Source organism: Embiotoca jacksoni, unplaced genomic scaffold (genome assembly GCF_022577435.1).
Source record: "Embiotoca jacksoni isolate LCO1_2020_lvr unplaced genomic scaffold, fEmbJac1.0.p SCAF_17, whole genome shotgun sequence".
Lineage (NCBI taxonomy): Eukaryota > Metazoa > Chordata > Actinopteri > Embiotocidae > Embiotoca > Embiotoca jacksoni.
In genome coordinates, this window is record NW_027185307.1 from 9,460,096 (window position 1) to 9,478,253 (window position 18,158).

The 18,158-nt window shown below is 40.6% G+C and overlaps 1 protein-coding gene across 5 annotated transcripts in view; it reads left to right on the forward strand.

Annotated features, from left to right (window-relative positions):
• The window catches only part of ctnnd2a (catenin (cadherin-associated protein), delta 2a), a 234,914-nt gene that overhangs the window by 167,137 nt on the left and 49,619 nt on the right, over nt 1–18,158 (forward strand). For all 5 annotated transcript variants that reach the window (XM_069151523.1, XM_069151526.1, XM_069151525.1 and 2 more), the window contains exons 14-15: nt 1,294–1,507; nt 11,641–11,827. In XM_069151523.1, coding sequence (XP_069007624.1) covers nt 1,294–1,507; nt 11,641–11,827 — 401 coding nt within the window. The remainder of the gene's footprint in view (nt 1–1,293; nt 1,508–11,640; nt 11,828–18,158) is intronic.

Genomic DNA, 18,158 nt, shown 5'->3' on the forward strand with positions numbered 1-18,158 from the left:
TCGTTTAACCTGCTACACCAAAGTGCTAGCATGATGATCTGACTGAATTGCAATTTCCTTTCGCTTCATTCTTTCCTAATTGAATTGCTGAACAACGTTGAGATATTGTTTATAATTCAAAGGACTGGAACACAGCTTCTATGTTTCCTACCTGTACTCAGAAAGCCTTTCAAATCCAGTACATTATTTTCCTCGTCATGAAATGTTGTGAACTTCAGTTTTCTGTATTATGTGGATCAGGTTTTAAAATGTTGTCTGTATTGTTAGTATAGACGATAAAATGCTGCTACCAAAGGCATGTTCTGGTCTATGTAAGAAAACTAAAACTCAAAAAGATTTAAAGATATTTTTTTAGAATAGAAATTTCCAGCATCTTGCAGTTGTAGGTCTTTAAAACCCTGAAGCCTTCTGAGGTAACAACCTCAAATCCCTCTTTGGATTTTAAAGTGAAATCCTGTTTTCTGATGTAATTTTCCATCATTTAAAGTTTTAATTATATCATTTTTAATGGTTTCATTTCCTTTAAAGATATTGCATAAATCATAAACACATTCGCTCCATCATTCATGGTGCATAGGAAAAATGTTACATAAATGTAATTAAACCATAGTTCCCTAATTTAAGAAGCAGTTTTGCCTCCCACCTGTTTTCACAGACACCAAAAATGTCAGTCTTGGTAATCCAGTCATACTCTGTTTATGCATATGCAAGATCATGTGAGGAAATGGGAATCAGACGACTGAAAAAGACAACTGTAGTCAAAGAATTGTAAAAACTGGACATTTTGAGATGCAGGGTAAGAGAAAGATATTACAGCAGAGAAACACACACAAGACAGGCAAAAAAAACATTGCATTTGTGTTCGATTGTGCGCTCTCTTCCTTCCCTCATCAGTGTAATTAAGTGTCATTTTTGTGAAAGCACAGCCATTAGCTGTGTCATAGTTTGTTTAATTAGCCCACATTGGGTTGTTAATCTGATTGGCAGGATTGACAGATACTGATGGCAACACACACACACACACACACACACACACACACACACACACACACACACACACACACAGTATACCACCGACAAAGACGAAAAAGCTAACTGTTGATCACCTAATATTACTAATAATGTTTCTGTTTCAGCATTGGTGAACAATAGAGACTGTAAAGTGGGTGTGTTTGAGTGTGTATGATAGATATTACTGATAGATCATAGATTTCTTTTGTTTGTTTTTATATATTATTCACTCAAGAATAAGGCAGAAATGACTGTCATTGATTCAGTATCTCTGGTACTCAGATCCGTAGACAGGGAGGCATCCAGCTGCTGGTCGACCTCCTGGACCACAGGATGAGCGAGGTTCACCGCAGCGCCTGCGGAGCCCTGAGGAACCTGGTGTACGGCAAGGCCAACGATGAAAACAAAGTGACCCTGAAGAACTGCGGGGGGATTCCAGCCCTGGTTCGCCTGCTGAGGAAAACAGGAGATGTCGAAATCAGAGAGCTGGTCACAGGTATGCTGTCTGTGACAAACTCAAGCTTCACCTCCAAGCATGTGTATCAGTTATTTTCCAGTATGAGTCTGTCTGTGTTCTCATGAGAGGTTATAATGGCGTATGTGTTGGTGAATGTGTCCATATAATTTAATATGAACTGATGCAAGGATCAATCAAGCTGCTCTATATATGACACACGCCGACGCCAAATCTAAATACTGATTAGAAAGAATCATTTTTTGACAACTCAAGAAAAAAATTGTGTTTGTTTATTTCATATCTTTATCTAATTGTGATTGTACTTTTCATTTTGTGACTTTAGCACACCACCGTGTGACTGATTACTCTTCAGACTAATTTTAATTATGTAGATTTGGTAAATCCAAAACATTTAACTCTCTGGTATGCCATCATGACTCATAATCACACACATACACATTACTAAAAATGAACACACACTTTTACATTGACATAACCACAGTTTATTCTCCCCTCATCTGGCCTTGGCAGTGCCAGAAAGAGTTTTGGCTGAATTATTTTACTTCATTGGGGAATTTATCCAGTCAGCTTTCACTGAATAAATGTTCTACAGGAAAGTTTACTATTCAGTCTTCAAAAGCGTTGTGAGCGCCTTCAAATGCACCTGAATTGTATTTAATATTCAATCATGTTTCTCCTCAACAGACTAATAAGACTCTAAGGCATGACCTCTAGAAATAATGCAAAGGAGGCAGCAAGGCAGCCGGCAGTGCTGAACATCACTTATCCTTATAGGTGTTTTGTTCCGTGTCATGTCTTTTCACTGATTTTTCTGATGGTTAAGTTGGAATGCACTGTAAGTTTTGTCCATTTTATTATTATTATTCATTGTTTTTGCGTTGGTGTATGCGGTGAATCACAAAAATGTGAATGTGACCACCTTATGTTCAAGTTCCTGCTGGCAAGTGTGGTGTTTTACAATTGCTGGCCAATCTAGGTTTAACCTTGAGGACATGGAGAGCACAGGCTCACCAGTGCAGTTGAAACACACACATTGCAGGAGTGCACACACCCACACACACCAAGTAAGAAATGCACATACATACATACACTCATGTAAACATACTCACAAAAATGGAGGCAAAAGATGTATAGATTAAATTTCAACACCCACACACACATTGCATGAGTTGATATAATTTAATCTCCATTTCTCCTGAAATATTTTTGCAATATGCCTCCCACTAAGAATTTAATATTCTAGGAGAGGAGTAGCAAATACGAACACAGCACTGCATCCCTCTCTTCTTAACAAAGACTCACAGACGGGCACACTCTCACACATTCACCACATGTAGCATATATTTAATCTCAATGTGGAGCCACAGTCACTTTCCAGGACGTCGTTGGTTCTACAGGGCTGTTAATATTGATGAACCACGGTGTGCATGTCTCTGTGGGTGAACTGCATTTGAGTTTATAAGCCACAAGATTGAGTCTGTAAAGGTTAAAATCTCTGTTACTAATGAAATTCAGCAATTAATCATTGCTGTCTCTTTCACTGTAAAGAAACACACAACTGGTAGATGGGCTGAGATAAGAGCTGGCTGTGATTCATATAAAGTGGGTGAGCTGTGAACTTTGATAGGTGGAGGACCTGGTGAGACCGGGTCGAGGCCTGAATGCTCGCCGAGCAGAAGTTCCAATAAGCTGTTCTCCCCGGCAGGTTAAGAGCATGGACAGTGGCTCCCATGAGAAAACACAAGAAAGTCAATTCCTTTTTCTCCTCCTCTTACCTCTACTCTCCTCTTTTATTATCTCATTTCTCTACTTTTCTTCTCTCGTCCACCTCTACTCTTATGTTGTTCCCTCTCCTCTTCACACTTTTCTTTAGTCCTTCATTTGTGTGGACTCTGGTTTTCTATGTGACTCAGTGTCCTCCATCACATTGAGCTGCACTGCATGTATCCACACTTATATCACAATCATTCCACCTCTTTGTTACACAAGGTTAGTTCTGAGATAAGAGAGACATGTGCAGGCTCGTACTTGAAGATTGGACGTTTATTCAGACAAAGTATAAGCACACTGTTTCGCTCATACAGACATGGATTGAAACAGACACAAATACACAAAAGCACACAAAACACCTGCGCACACTCACACAGGATACTGAGATAAAGTCAGTGGGGGCCCCCTCATGTTCAATTTGACCTCTGACCCCATTGTTCCGCAGTGGGACAAAGCTTCATCTTCAAGCGCATGCACGCACGCTCAAACATCCATCTGTAGATGCATCCCCATAGGTCACTTGCTCTCTGAGGGGAAGCGGTCCTGGTGGGTCATAACAATGACAGCCAGCGAGCTGGCGTAGAGTTTTGGAGAAGAAACAAAGGATATGAGAGGAGAATAAAGGCAAGAAGGAAGCATTATATTTTACTTATTGGCCCTGCTTTAACAAGTTGCATGCAGGGAGGAAATACAGTTTAAAAAGGAAAGACAACCAAAGACATGCAGGAGGATGGAGAAGTCAGAAATTATGAGCAGAAACTGGAAAAACTAAAGGTAGTGTTAGCGCTTCTCTGCAGACAAAATATGGATATTGTACATGTTGAAATTTATTTGTCAGAAAGGGAGAGAGGGAAGAGAGGAAACAATAAATGACAATGGGGAACAGATTAAATGGTGGGGGGTGGAAATAAGACCACAGTAAGTAATAGATAGATTAGAGATGGTTAGATCACCTGAATCCAAAAACAGATGTTAGTTTACCAAATAGTTTCTGTCTACTCCTGCTGCTCTAGAAAACAAGGTTTGTTTTTATTTGAGATAAAGAAGTAGAAATATGCTCCAAACTAAATTAATGTTCTACGTGTCAGTGATGACAGTCACCAGATTCTGCCTGTAGAAACATCCTGCCACTTTGAAGAATATCACTAAAGTGCTGGGGAGGGTACGGGATCAAAATCATCACCTGGAGATGGAGTGTGTGTTTGTGTGTAGTCTGTAAGCAGATTAACAAATGAATTAAATGCACCCCAAGTCACATTGCATCATATTTTGAGCTCTGACTTTTATAAATAGTCATCTCACACAAACAGACACACACTGTGTAATTCTATCCTCCCCTCTCTCTCTCTCTCTTTGCCCGACTCTTCCTGTCTTTGCCCTTCTCTGTCTGGCTCTCCCCTGCTGCTGGCATTGTGATTCAGTGTCATGCATGACTCTACCCTGTTGTTTGTTTACTCTCGTACTTAACATTGAACGCCACATTTTAAACACTTTCATGCCAGTACACCCATATTTTGAAGTCTATCTTCATTTGCCTCGTGATCACAAGTCAAAACTCTTGGTTTTAGGTTGAAAGCAAGATTGAGGTAACTCAGCAGTGCAAACAAGAGAAAGAAAAAGTAAGAATACGGACAAAACCCACAAGAGTAAAAAAAAAAAGAAAGGATTTGAAGTAGGAATAATTGGCTGAGATTCTTGTAATGGCTGGAAAACCCAACAGAATTTTTTGAAGTAACATTCCCCTCTCTTGTCATCTAAAGTCCAGCTACTGTTGGACTGAGCCTCTAAGCGCTTTGGACTGTAATGTGCAGCTTCCAGATGAGCCTGTGTGAGTGTGTAAAAACTCCCTCCTGAGGCTAGTGAAGCAAATATCATGACAATATGTTCCAAAAAAAAGAGCTAATGAGCATTATAAATACACCTTGTTAGTTCCTCTGCACTGTTTTTGCAGGAAGACATTGAATCCGTTGCTCTGCCAAATTATGTTCTGATCAAAGTCTGACCTTCGGTACAAGTTGGTGGCTAAAGCAAGCAATGGCATACATCCATCCGGGGCAGTGGCACCCATCCAGATTAAACCAACAGACACGGACCCCAACTGACTCAATAAAAGAAAAAGTGGTCGTGCTTGAGTCATAACAAATCACCCTCCTCATTACTGAATCTGTGTTGTCAGCTTCATTAAAGCACTTCCTGTGATTAAAGAATCAGTTTAGGTCTGAGGAAATGAGGCAGCGCTTATGTTTTTTTTTTTTTTTTGGTGACCGGAAAAACCTTCCCTCAACAATTTGCCCTGTCTGCCTGTCGGTTCTGAAGTTTAAATTTAGACGAGCTTCATTGGCTTCCTGGGTCTCAGCGTGGGGTAGATAGGATGAAGTCAAGGCTTCCGGGCCTGTCAGTCAAAGTGTGGTCGATGCAGAGGCTTTGGGTGTCAATAGGAGATGCTATCCTCACTCATGGGCTCACCTTGATGCAGCGGACCGTGGCTGCAGTTGCTGCCTGCTTTGAAATGGCTGTTAAGCTGAGAGGCAACTGCTGAAGAACACAATATCCCCAAAAAAACCTGCATTTGAACAAGTTTATAATAATGAATTGTTATTTTTAGCCAGTTTGCTATATGTTGAGAATTTACGTTTGGTGGTGGGTAGCTCGACGTGGCTAATTGTGCGTGCAGAGTCTCATGTAGTGTAGCGCGATCGGGAGGATGGAGGTTGACCCAGGTTATTTTCTGTATCTACAATTACACAGATGTTCTCTAAATGCCTCCTGCAGTGCATGCAACTTGTGTGTGGCCAAAATAGTTTGAAAAGTGTCAAGTACAGTGGTCTAACATAAGACCTAAATTGAAATTATGTTATCCCTTCAATTGGGACCCTCTGCCCCTCCCACAGGAAACACATGTCTGGGTCAAAACCTGGCTGGACCCTGAGTGAAACTACAGGGCTTTTAATTTGAAATGAGAGTCGTGGGATTCGGCTGACCAGTGGTGTAACTTTGATCCCTCACTTGCTCAGGTGCTGGCAGCTCACTTGAAAGCTCTCGCACGCTGTTGTGGTCCAGACAAAAATATTTCAGCTCAGTGTGAAAGTCTCTGCTGCATTTTGCAGCTGGTTTATGTCCTCTGCGAGTTTCACAAAGGGCAGAGCTCAGCCACACACACGGTGCAGAGCTGACACGGGTGAATAAGAGTGAGGGAGTTAGTCTACGTCTTAATCGATTGTGTTGATAGGGTCGTTCTTTTGGACAGATAAAACAATAAATTAACAAAAATTGCTGAAATGGGTCACCCAAGTAAAGTCTCTTTATGGGAAACACGGTCATACCATTTGTGAAAAATCTACAGTTTTGCCTTCTCTCATCTACCATATCCAGCTGCCTGTTGCTGAGATGAGTATTTGACATGGTAACATTAGTCAATAGTTAGTCAATATTAAAACTTCGTTACTTGAATACTTTCTATTTGCAGTGTTATACTGCAGTGCTCCAGTAAACACTCACTTCCACAAAATGTTGATTGAGAATAGAGGATTGATTTTTAAAAAATGTATGTTTGTGTACAAAACACTTTTCTGCAGCGGTGAACTGCAACAAATCAACAAAGTTGAATTAAATAACTTTTTTTTTTTTCATTTCACTTCAAAGCATGAAACACTTGTCTATGTAAATGTTCAAACCTCCGTGCCACATATGCTGTTGTGAAATTGTTAATGCCCGGCGGAAATTTCACTGCAGCATTTCCACTGTGAGCGGCCGGCCCATTCTCATTCCCAGGGTGTCAGATACTGCTGTTTTGTCATGTTGGCATTGGAGAGATACACACAAGGTGGACTTTGGCACTGGCACCAAACAAACACCGGACTTTCATCTGGGAGACCGGCATTTGGATCTAGAAAAATGTCCACGTGGATTTTTTTTTTTTAACAGTTGCTCTTGTAACCTATTTAACTTAATGTCACATAAAGTCACTCACTTTGATCCAAACCATGTCCCTTCTTAAACCTAACCACGCTGTTTTTGCTGCCTAAGCCGAAGGCACCTCGTATGTATCTCTGAGATACCAATGGGCTGTGTATTTGACGCCCTGGGATGAGAACGGGTTGGGGAGGGCCTGGCAGGAATGAAACCTCCAGTACTGACGGCGGCATTTTACCCACAATACAAGATTTAACACTGTGCTGACAAATGTTTTCCACAAACCTACTACTGGAATGAAAGTTGTATGACCCTAGGTTTAAGTCAGCAATTGTTAAACTGCTGTCATGCAAACTGTTCTCCAGAATCAGTATTTCTTTTTCTCTTGCGCAGATTTTTGTAGACACGTTGGCTGTGTAATTTGTCGGCTCTGGCTTTACTCATCACCGGGTTCTGACCCAGCGGCTAACTAATTCACGTTGAGCTGCACAGATGAAGGCTGTTTAATAAAACATCACCACTTGAGGCCTAACAGGTCTCACTCTCCCCTTACAAGTCACACTCTCATTTATTCATGAATTCATGCAATCATTTCCCCTTTTCCCCAAACCATCCAGCTCCTAGGAAACTGTCTGTCAAACGTCTGAAGGGACCTAGTCAGACGAGGGAGCGAAAGAGATAAAGACAAGGAGAGAGACAGGCAGAAAACACAGACACGTACACACACACAGCAGCATCAAGTATGATGTCATTGTCTGTTAGTCACCTGATGTTATACCCATAAGGACCCTGGGCTTAGCGAAGCATTACAGATCTATGTTTCTGGAGCAGGCGTGCGTGCGTGCGTGCGTGTGTGTGTGTGTGCGTGTGCGTGCGTGCGTGTGTCAGCCTTGAATTTGCCGAACATTGGACAGTGGCAGACACAATGTCCTTGCCCCAGAAAAACTGAGCTGTCTGTCCCCTTGTGTCTATCTCTCTTTCTGTTCCATCTCTGTCTCCAATATCATAACCTCACCCTCCAGCATCTTCAGTGTGTGTTGTGTGTGCATGTGTTTATATTTGTGTTTGTTCGGATTTATTGGCTAAAGAAGCTGAAGAAAGGCAGCTGGGTGCCTTTCATGTAAGCCAGCAGACACGTTCTTGTCGGCTCATCAGAGCTAACACTTTTTTAGCGTGATTAAAATCATACACTGACAACACTCTCCACTTGAGAAATAGACTGACGCAGGAAGAAAGACAGACAGATGTTTGAAAGTACTGAGGTTTATAAGTGAAGTGTTTTGCTCAATATCTGTCTTCACCCCGTTTACTGAAGGTACCACAGAGCAATATTTGTTTCTCTTTTACCTCGGTTTGAAAGGATTTCATATGATTTAAGATTGAGAGAAAAGAGAAGAGGCTTGAGATGTGAAACACAAGGCTGATTAGTGAAAGTGAAGGCAAACGTTGCCACACTCACACACACATATGCGGCCTCAGAACAAGCACTTGATTGCTGCCAAACAGCATACAAGGTCATCGCGTTATTATCACCCTCCTCTTCTTGTCCTCTTGAGCTTTCCCTCATACGCTCACACACGCAGCCATCTTCTTTCAGTCTCTCTCTCTGTCCTTGGTATTTTTTTCTTTTCAACTTTTCTCTCCCTGTCTTTTACTTGCAGTTTTATACCTGGTTGGACTTGTTTTTTGTTTCACCTTTGGATCCTCTTCTCTGCTTCTTCGACTCATTAATATTGTGTCACTCTGACTTCTTCTATTACTGTTTTTCTCACCATTAATTATTACTAGCTTAGTTCCCACATTACATTTGTCTATAAATCAGTGGAAATATTTCCTTAACCTTTTATTTGGAACTTCTGCTATTATTCAGTGTTATTCTGTCTTTTTCATTGTCCTTCCTGACTTTTACTTGGTCTAATTGTCCTCCCGTCCCTTTGTTTGAGATTGTCACTCTGTCTGACACTGGTGCAGGATAGTGTATAGAATCAAGGCAAGCATTGCTTTTGGCAATGCAAAACTAGCTGTGAGTCAACACCCAGTGTCTCCATGGCAACTCATGTGCAGTGTTTCAGTGGAGGGAGGTTTAATTCATAACCATTACTAGTGGCACAGCCTATCCTTGCCCTTTTTACCAACACTGTATGTTTATTATAATAACTTTTCTTTTGATTCTCATTCATGTCTGACCAACCCATTATCACGCCAGAGTATGCAACACACCCATCAGTCTACTACAGCCTACTTTCAGTGTGACGTTTTGCCCTCGCCTGGATGTAAAATAACCACATGGTTAGGTTTCGAAAAAAAGCAAACATTTGATTAGGTTTTGAAATGCAAAACCACATAGTGAGGGTCAGGCACAAGAACTACTTGGTTAGGGTTGGGAGATTATTTCATTAAACAAAGTGAAAGTCCTTGGTTTGAACCATCCAACCAAGACAACCTTGACTTCATCTAATGATCTCTGTCACGTGACATGTGTTATTCAAGGTACTGACGGAAAAGTAGTTAAGTCAACAACAATGAGTTGGCAAATGACACTGCAGCAACGGGTCCACTGCAGCAGGGGAAAACCCCAAACGTTTTGTATGAATATATTAAGTGTTTGAGTCAGATAATCAGGGACAAGTTTTAGACAACCAAAAGCCAGAATGCAGACGGTGTTAGGGAGTTAACTTTATTCTTTGAGAGCTGCGACAGCTGCTTTTCTTGTAGTAATGCACCACAGAAAACATTCACAGAGGATAAAATGTGCTTAATCAGGTTAATGTAGTGGTAACTCTTAACATCAGAAGCAGCTACTGTACTGACATTGCCATTCAGCTCTTTATATTTGCATGAAGGGTAATTTTGTGTAAAGGTTATATGCCACTGTCAATTAATATGCCAGATTTTTTTTTTTTTGTCTGACATAATAGTAACGTATTTTTATTACTTGAAGGCTCCATCTTGCTTTCGTGCCAGGAATGTTTTTGTTTTGTTTTGTTTTGTTTGTTTACCATAGTTTTGAAATTGTCATCGAAAGTAGATTTTAGGTTGAATTGGTATCAACTATGGTATCGAGACAACCCTACTCATACAGTGTCCTCTCTTGCACTGATGGGTGTTTTACAGGGCCTGAGATAAGTTAAGTTCTATGGATTGTACTCCTCATTTTTTTGTGTTGTTTTAGTCGATAAACTAAATATTTGCCCCTTTACACAATGAATTCAGAGGTCCGTTTTAACTACAGAGGAGCAGCCTTAGAGCTTTTCAGCTTTGCCAGCATTTAAGATGACAAACAGCATCTATAATATTATGTTTCATTTACATTCAATCTGACAGTACCAGAGCAAAATTGGATTGTGCATGCATGCTGAATTACAAAATGAAGAGCACATCTTTCAGCTCACTGACAGCCTCTGCAAATGCATTCAATTGCATATGAAGCACAGCGTGTCTTGAGTTGTCCCATATTTTGTCTATAATTTGTGTACTAACTGTGCAAATGAATGACATCTGTCATCTGGGACCTGCAACATCTGGAGTCTGACACCGAATACATGAGAGATGGTGACCTTCAACACCGCAGGTTTTTATAGTTTATCATATTTAAAAGGCGTTGTATGTCTCCTCTGCTGTCTCAATCTGTTTTTATCTCTCTAAACCGTCACAGACCTTCTCCAGCTCTCTTCCCCACTCATTATTTATTTACTTAGTCATATTATTTTTGTTTTTCATCTCTGTTTCACACATTTGTATCTCATTGTTTGTTACTATATTTGGTTTTGCGTCTCATGCTCTCAAAGTAGGAATGATCAGTGGGAGCAGTAGGGACTAAGCAACATATTTAGAATGTGAAAAAGATGACGCGGCCTGTGTGTGTGTGGGTATGTGTGTTTTGCATGTCTAAGAGTGTGTCACAGCTGACCAACAAGGCTACTGCTGTCACCCGTCTGCAAAGAGGCATCTGTTATTCCATCTGACTAGAAAAACGATGTGTGTGTGTGTGTGTGTGTGTGTGTGTGTGTGTGTGTGTGTGTGTGTGTGTGTGTGTGTACAGGGTGTGTACGGGGTGTGTATCCATACTGCATGTGATTAGGTGTTACAGTATTTGTGTGTCCTTGCAGGTGATTCCATGTATCTTTGTGCACACACTATTTTTTTCTGACAACATGGGTATGTGTGTGTGCAGCTGCATATGTCAACGGTATATATTTGCATTTCTTTATAGTGTGTGTGTGTTTGTGCGTTGTCTCTGACACGGTGCGCAATAAGTGACGCGAGTTGGACAGTCAGCTTTTCGTCAGGACCAACAGTCAGATTTCAGAATAAAAGCGTGGGTGTCATCCACAGAAGTGATCAAAATGAACGTATTAGTCATAAATTCTCCTTTGAAAACGTTCGATTGACGTTTTAGGACAAATTATTTTAGTTAAAAATGATACATTTCTTAATGTCTGTCTCTTTCTGCATGCTTCTATGTGCAGGTGTGCTGTGGAACCTGTCATCATGTGACGCACTGAAGATGCCAATCATCCAGGACGCCCTCGCCGTTCTGACCAACAGTGTGATCATACCCCACTCTAACTGGGACTCCTCCCCCAATCACCATGATGACCGCAAGCTGCACCTTCATACCTCCCAGGTGCTACGCAATGCTACAGGCTGTCTCAGGTAAAAGCAACATACATTTGAGAACACACACAATACACTCCTGTTGTGGACGATCCTGTCAAGGCATAGGCACACTTTTTCTTCTTCTCTCTCATCCCTCACGTACATGTATGAGGCTACAACAACATGCTATTTATACCTGTTATACATCTTTCCACTTACTTACTTACTTAACCCTTATAAGTGCAGGTTATACTGAAGTTGTATGATCAATCACCATGATTTCATTAAGCTTTACTGTGTGTGTGCGTGCGTGCGTGCGTGCGTGCGTGCGTGCGTGCGTGCGTGCGTGTGTGTGTGTGCGCATTTGCCAAAGCACTGTTCATATGATAATATCTACTGAGATTAATGAATGAGACATTTGTGCATGAGAACAATTCACATCTTTGATGAATCTTCACAACTGTATAATTTTACTTTAAATGCGCAGAGTGAAACCTATAAACAAAACTCTATGCATAGTTGTTTTTCTCTCTTCCTCTCACTCATTCACATTAGCTCTCTCTCTCTCTCACTAACTTGTGCTGGTCACCATACCAACAACTCCTCCACTTGAATTGATCTTTTGTGTGTTGTATTTCTTTTTGGTGCATTGTGCCGATAAAATGTTTTTGTACTTGTTACTGCTTTAAATAACGAAGGACACCTTATAGCTTTGCAGATCACTGTGTCTATTTGAGTATCGGCCTGAGAAGTTCAGTGTACCACTACTATGTGCGCACATAAATTGGACTTATCATATGAAAAAGCTACATTTTCTAAACACCGAAAACATGACAGTACCTGTGCATATCTGAACTTAACATTGCTAATACCAATGCCAAAATGTTTGAAGGCAATTTAAATACACAAACTATTCAATGTACATTTAATTCAGGCCACACAAACAGAGCTGTTGTTAAAAACATTTGCAGTGATTTTCTTAATCTCACTCACATAATAAAGTCTGATGTAATTTACTGACAGACACATACAAACTTGTATTTACATTGAAATGTAGACCAGGGCTTTTCATCAGGTCAGTTCGATCAAATGCATTTATATTTTTTTTTTTGTATTATTTGTTCAGAGCCCTACAAAATATGAGCGTCAGAAGTACAACAATGTTTTTTCCTGACACGTGTAATTGGGTTAACATAACTATTTCAAATTAGTCAACCCAGTTTAGTTACAGATGAGTGAATTATTGCGCTAGACTGGCATATCGCTAATGCAAAAGTAAATACCGCAGACTGGTAATCCTAGCAGTGACATCCTTTAAAAGATATTTGTCCATTAGATTCACAGAAAAATGTACATGTGAATTTACGAGTCAGACTTTGATCTGATCTTGAACATTAGTGATGTTGCAAAATTGTAACCTTTGTACAGCGACACTACTGCCGTTGTGATTATTAATTCAACTCCCTGTATTTGATGAATGACTATTTGATGATTTTATCCTGCTAGCACAGAGAATGAGCTCTGGTCCTTAATCCTACAAACAACATTGTTCATCTATGTACACACCAACTCCACAGTGGGCTGAGACGATGGAGTTAAAAAAAGGAAAACTTCCATGTCCACTTGGCCATCTCTCTTTGAGCTGTGTACCCAATCAGCCACCAGCAGCCTGTAGATTAAGCCTTACTCCACTTGCTTTGCAGAGCTCCTCTCAAGCTGTTTCGAATGGTTATCTCCAGCTATTGAATGTCTCTCCAAAGCATTTCAGAATTATTCTTAAGATATTAAGAACAGGTTTTGTACATATTCACATAATTTTGTGTGTACGGTGCTGCTTTGTGTCTATGATAATATGCAATATGTAATTAACATACCAAGCAAAGGCTCCATTTGCTCGGGTCATTGTTGTATTTGTGATCCCTTTAAATACGAATACTAACGTGCGCAATCAAGGTCATTCCAAATATCTTAGATGTGTTATTATGAATAATGACCTGCAGGATATTTGCATACGTCTCGTTACGAATGCCTTTCATAACCAGTCAGTCTTTTCTGACAGCTGCCTGACAAGTCGAATGGGCATCTCCCGCCAATCAGTGGGAAGAAACCAGTCTAACACGGGCACTTCTTTTATAAAAGCATTTTTCTTTATTAGTGGTTAGCATTGCCGCCTCACACAGGTTCCAGGTTTGGTTCTGGGCCTGGACCTTTCTGTGTGGAGTTTGCATGTTCTCCCTGTGCCTGCGTGGGTTCTCTCCGGGTACTCCAGCTTCCTCCCAACATCCAAAAACATCTCAGATTAATTGGTGATTCTACAAAAAAAAAAAAAAAATTGCCCTTAAGTGTGGATGAGAGCGTGATTGGTCTTTGTTTCCGTCTGTCTCTACGTGTTGGCCCTGTGATAGACTGGCGACATGTCCAGGGTGAATGCTCCCTTCACCCAAAGTGTGCTGGGATAGGCTCCAGCCCCCCTGTGATCCTGTTCAGGATAAAGCAGGTATAGATAATGGATGAATGGATAGTAAAATGTCTTAAGTATAATAGCACCGTATTGGGTACCCTAATATAATGATTGAGGGGCTGATGAACTCCTGACTGGGGGGCCCCTGTTTTATCTCTCTTTCTCATTCTTTCCTGTTTATCTATCTCCTGGCAAATATGGGCAAAAATGCAAGTGATATTAACAGATAAACAAGACAAGGTCAAAACCTAGTATATGGTAGGACCGTGTATGAAATGCTACAGGCCTTTTTAATGTAACCTCACTCACTCACTCACTCACTCACTCACTGAGGGACAGACATTATGATTAAAGGGCTGGCCCCACTGTTGGCGTCCAGACAAAATAGCACCAAAGCTCTTTTCTCTTGTACACCTCTTTATGTTTGGTTTACTACCTTTTTACTTCTCTGGAGCTATTGCGAAGCACACCATCTTTGATTTCTGTTCTAAATTTGAGTTACAGTCGTAGTGTCGGGGGCATTGCGGACAGTGTAGCATAAATAAACATTTGGCAGGTAAATTACAGTCTAGTTTTTTCGTTATGTAGCACTCTGCCTTTTGTCATCAGCATTCTGCTATGGGGGCCTGCAGGACAAGATGATTATACACAATATCACAAACACCTGAACAAATCTAATTCAGTCCACTAATAGTGTTGTGTCTGCAATGAATATTACGCTGGGGAAGACTATTGTGAAATTATTTGGGAGGTTTGAGTCAGAGCAGAGCTGATATGAATATGTGGTATTTTTTAGGCTGTTTTGCATAAATATATTTGCATTTGAACTGCATTGTATTGTTAGCTGTAGAAAATAGTTTGTCCACCTTTTTGTGGATGGTGATGACTACAAAAATTGTAGGTATTTATAGCATGGTTGCTTCAACTGCAATATCAACGGAGTATATGTAAAAAAAAAGAGCACCATTATTAAATGCACTGAACAAAAATTGTAGGTAATTTGCAGATACAAGATCTAGTGTCTTGTGCACCACAGATAATGAGTTTTGTATCTTAAATGGGCTGTGTATCCTGGGAGCTACAATTTGTAAACATCTAAAATAAACACAATAATTGAAGTTTCTTTGGATGTTTTTTAATGCTAAATGAGCTGGAAGGCTTCTTCATTACATCTCATGCTGTTTACCTACAGCACTATAAATTTGGTGAACAGCAGTGCCTTATTGTTTGTTGTGTTTAAATCATGACACCAGAAGAGAGGTGAATGTAGTTCATCCAAATCATAAGTAACAAATCCTATTGAATCCCTTTTAGGGTTCCAGTCTGCATCACAGAGAGTGTCCATGGATGTACATTGCTGCTGATATTTTTTGAAGGTCATTTTTCAATTCTTGCAGATATCTCAGACAACCATACAATTCTTGATATAACATCATCATCTTACCATCTGTATAACTAGCAGTGTACTAACAGTACACAGAAATATATCTGTGTAGATTTTTGCTAAGATTTGTTCAGTATAGGAATCAGATCATTTGTGATTCTTTGTGTTCTTTTAGTTGTTTGTTCATCTCAAATAAAGATGTATTGCCTTCAACTTTTAAAACTAGGTCATCAGGTTGTTCTTGTGACATCTGTAGATTTCCAGCTTTTTTTTGTCAATTACATTTTTTCCTGACTCACTAAAGTGTTTATAGGACTTTAGTGCATGTGTTTGTAGGCACCTAAAGATGCAGGGGAAGATAAATGATGCTGCCACTGCACTCTTCTGTGCTGTGAAGTTACAGATCAAATTGTAAATGCTGCTAAAGGAGAAGGAGGATGGGCAAGCAGAAGTGAAGAAGTGGGAAAGATTAGAAGAGAGAGGACATAGAAATGGTGAACAATGAGGAGGAGATGCTAACCAAGTAATGAAGGTCTTTCTGCTGCTCTCCGGGGTTGTTTTCTATCTCACTAACTTTCCTATGGGTTTAAGTGACACAAGATCACAATGTTCAGGTCCCAGTGTACCTCGGCTCAATTTCAGACCTCTCACCTCTCTCATTATCCCTCCGCTGTGTGCTTGTGTGGCTGTGTTTGAGCTTACATGTACTGTTTGTGAGCTTGTATATGTGTGTGTCTATATATATATATATATATATATATGTCTGTATAAGTCTGAGTATGCGAGCTCACACATTTGTGCCCAGTGGAAAGCAAAGGCGCTAAACTGAATCAGTCTCTGAAATCACAGCTGGCAAGGGGGAGTTGCTGATAATGGAGATGATCTGGTGTCAGGGCATCAGGTGTTTCCATTTTGGGTGTGTTAGTGTGTGAATGTGTGCATATCTCAAATGTGGGCCAAGGAGCTAATGGTGCTGATGGACCCATATGTTGTCCTAATCAAGTTGTGGGCCCCCTTCCTATTCACATGTATGACCATGCACACATACACATGAACAGTGCATGGATATATTACGGAGAAATGGATACCACATTCAAAGATGGCGCAACCATCATAGACTCTACATAAAAGTGGGTTTAACTTCCAAGTCTGAAAAATGAGGCCGATGCAGAAACGCTTATGCTGCAATACCATCAAGGGACACCAGAGGTTCAACTTCTTTCATGAAATACGATGCCAATACATTTTTTCCACTAATCATTTTGATGTTGTTAGCTAAAGTCGCTTTTATTTTATTTTTATTTTATTTCTGGCAGTCAAACTGAAAATAATCAGGTCATTAATTTGAAAATAAGCCTCAAAGAGCCGTCTTTTTGGGGCATGTCTGTTTGATTGACAGGCCTGTGGTGTAGTCAGGTTACGGCTATCGGTTGGCGGGACGTAGTAGCATCGGCTTTCAAATCAGATTGAGTCAGATCCACCGCTCTCTCCCCCCAGCTTGTCCAAATACGGTCACTTCTGGCTCCAAACCACTCCAAAGATGGCAACGACCAATATCCGAACTCAAGATTTCATAATGGCCACAAACTAATGGGTGACGACACTGTTGGTTGCTGCTTGTGTCCCATTGATTCCTATGAAAACTTTTCAATTGCCACATACTCTGAAAAGCATCATGTTTCTTCCATGTTTTGGGGCCCATACTACATAATGCAGACCTGGTACTGTCTTTTTACAGTCGAGATGGCTGCGTACATGCTTTTATTTGACTTCCACTTCTGAATGGGATGAATAATAAGCGCACAGCCCTTGTATTCACAATTTTACATCCACTCCTTTTTCAGTGATTGTGTATGGCAAACATGCTTTTTGGGATTAGTGTGTGTCACAGAAAATATGGAAGTTGTAATCACTTGGTTTGTCCACTATGCCAGAAATCCCTTCACAACTCCTGCACTATCTCAGGGTTTGGTAAAGTGCTATCAGGCCAGACACAAGGTCCTCTGTTGAGGGGTTTCCATATCCTCCGTTCAGAGGCTGTTTAACTCCCTGCAGGTTGTTGGTTTGTAGCCAAGCGAGAGAGAAAAAACTACATGCTGCCTTAGAGCTGTGCACACTGTTTGAATGTGTGTGAGTGTGTTTCTGTACTTATCAGGATCTCACACTCATAAACACTATCAGCTTTCAGATACCCAAAGATATGTGTGTGTGTGTGTGTGTGTGTGTGTGTGTGTGTGTGTGTGTGTGTGTGTGTGTGTGTGTGTGTGTGTGTGTGTGTGTGTGTGTGTGTGTGTGCGTGCGTGCGTGCACAGTAGGATTAGTTTATGGATGAATCAATAATTAATTGTGATGTCATGATGGAGTTTGTTTCCATATTTATTTCATTAGTATTAATAGGTTTTGTATGCATGTGCGTGCCACCTGGTAATGACCCTCGGCTGCATGTGGCCTCATTCTCACACACACACACACACACACACACACACACACACACACACACGCACGGTCAGCCAATTGTGCAGAGCCACCACACACCAGCTGTT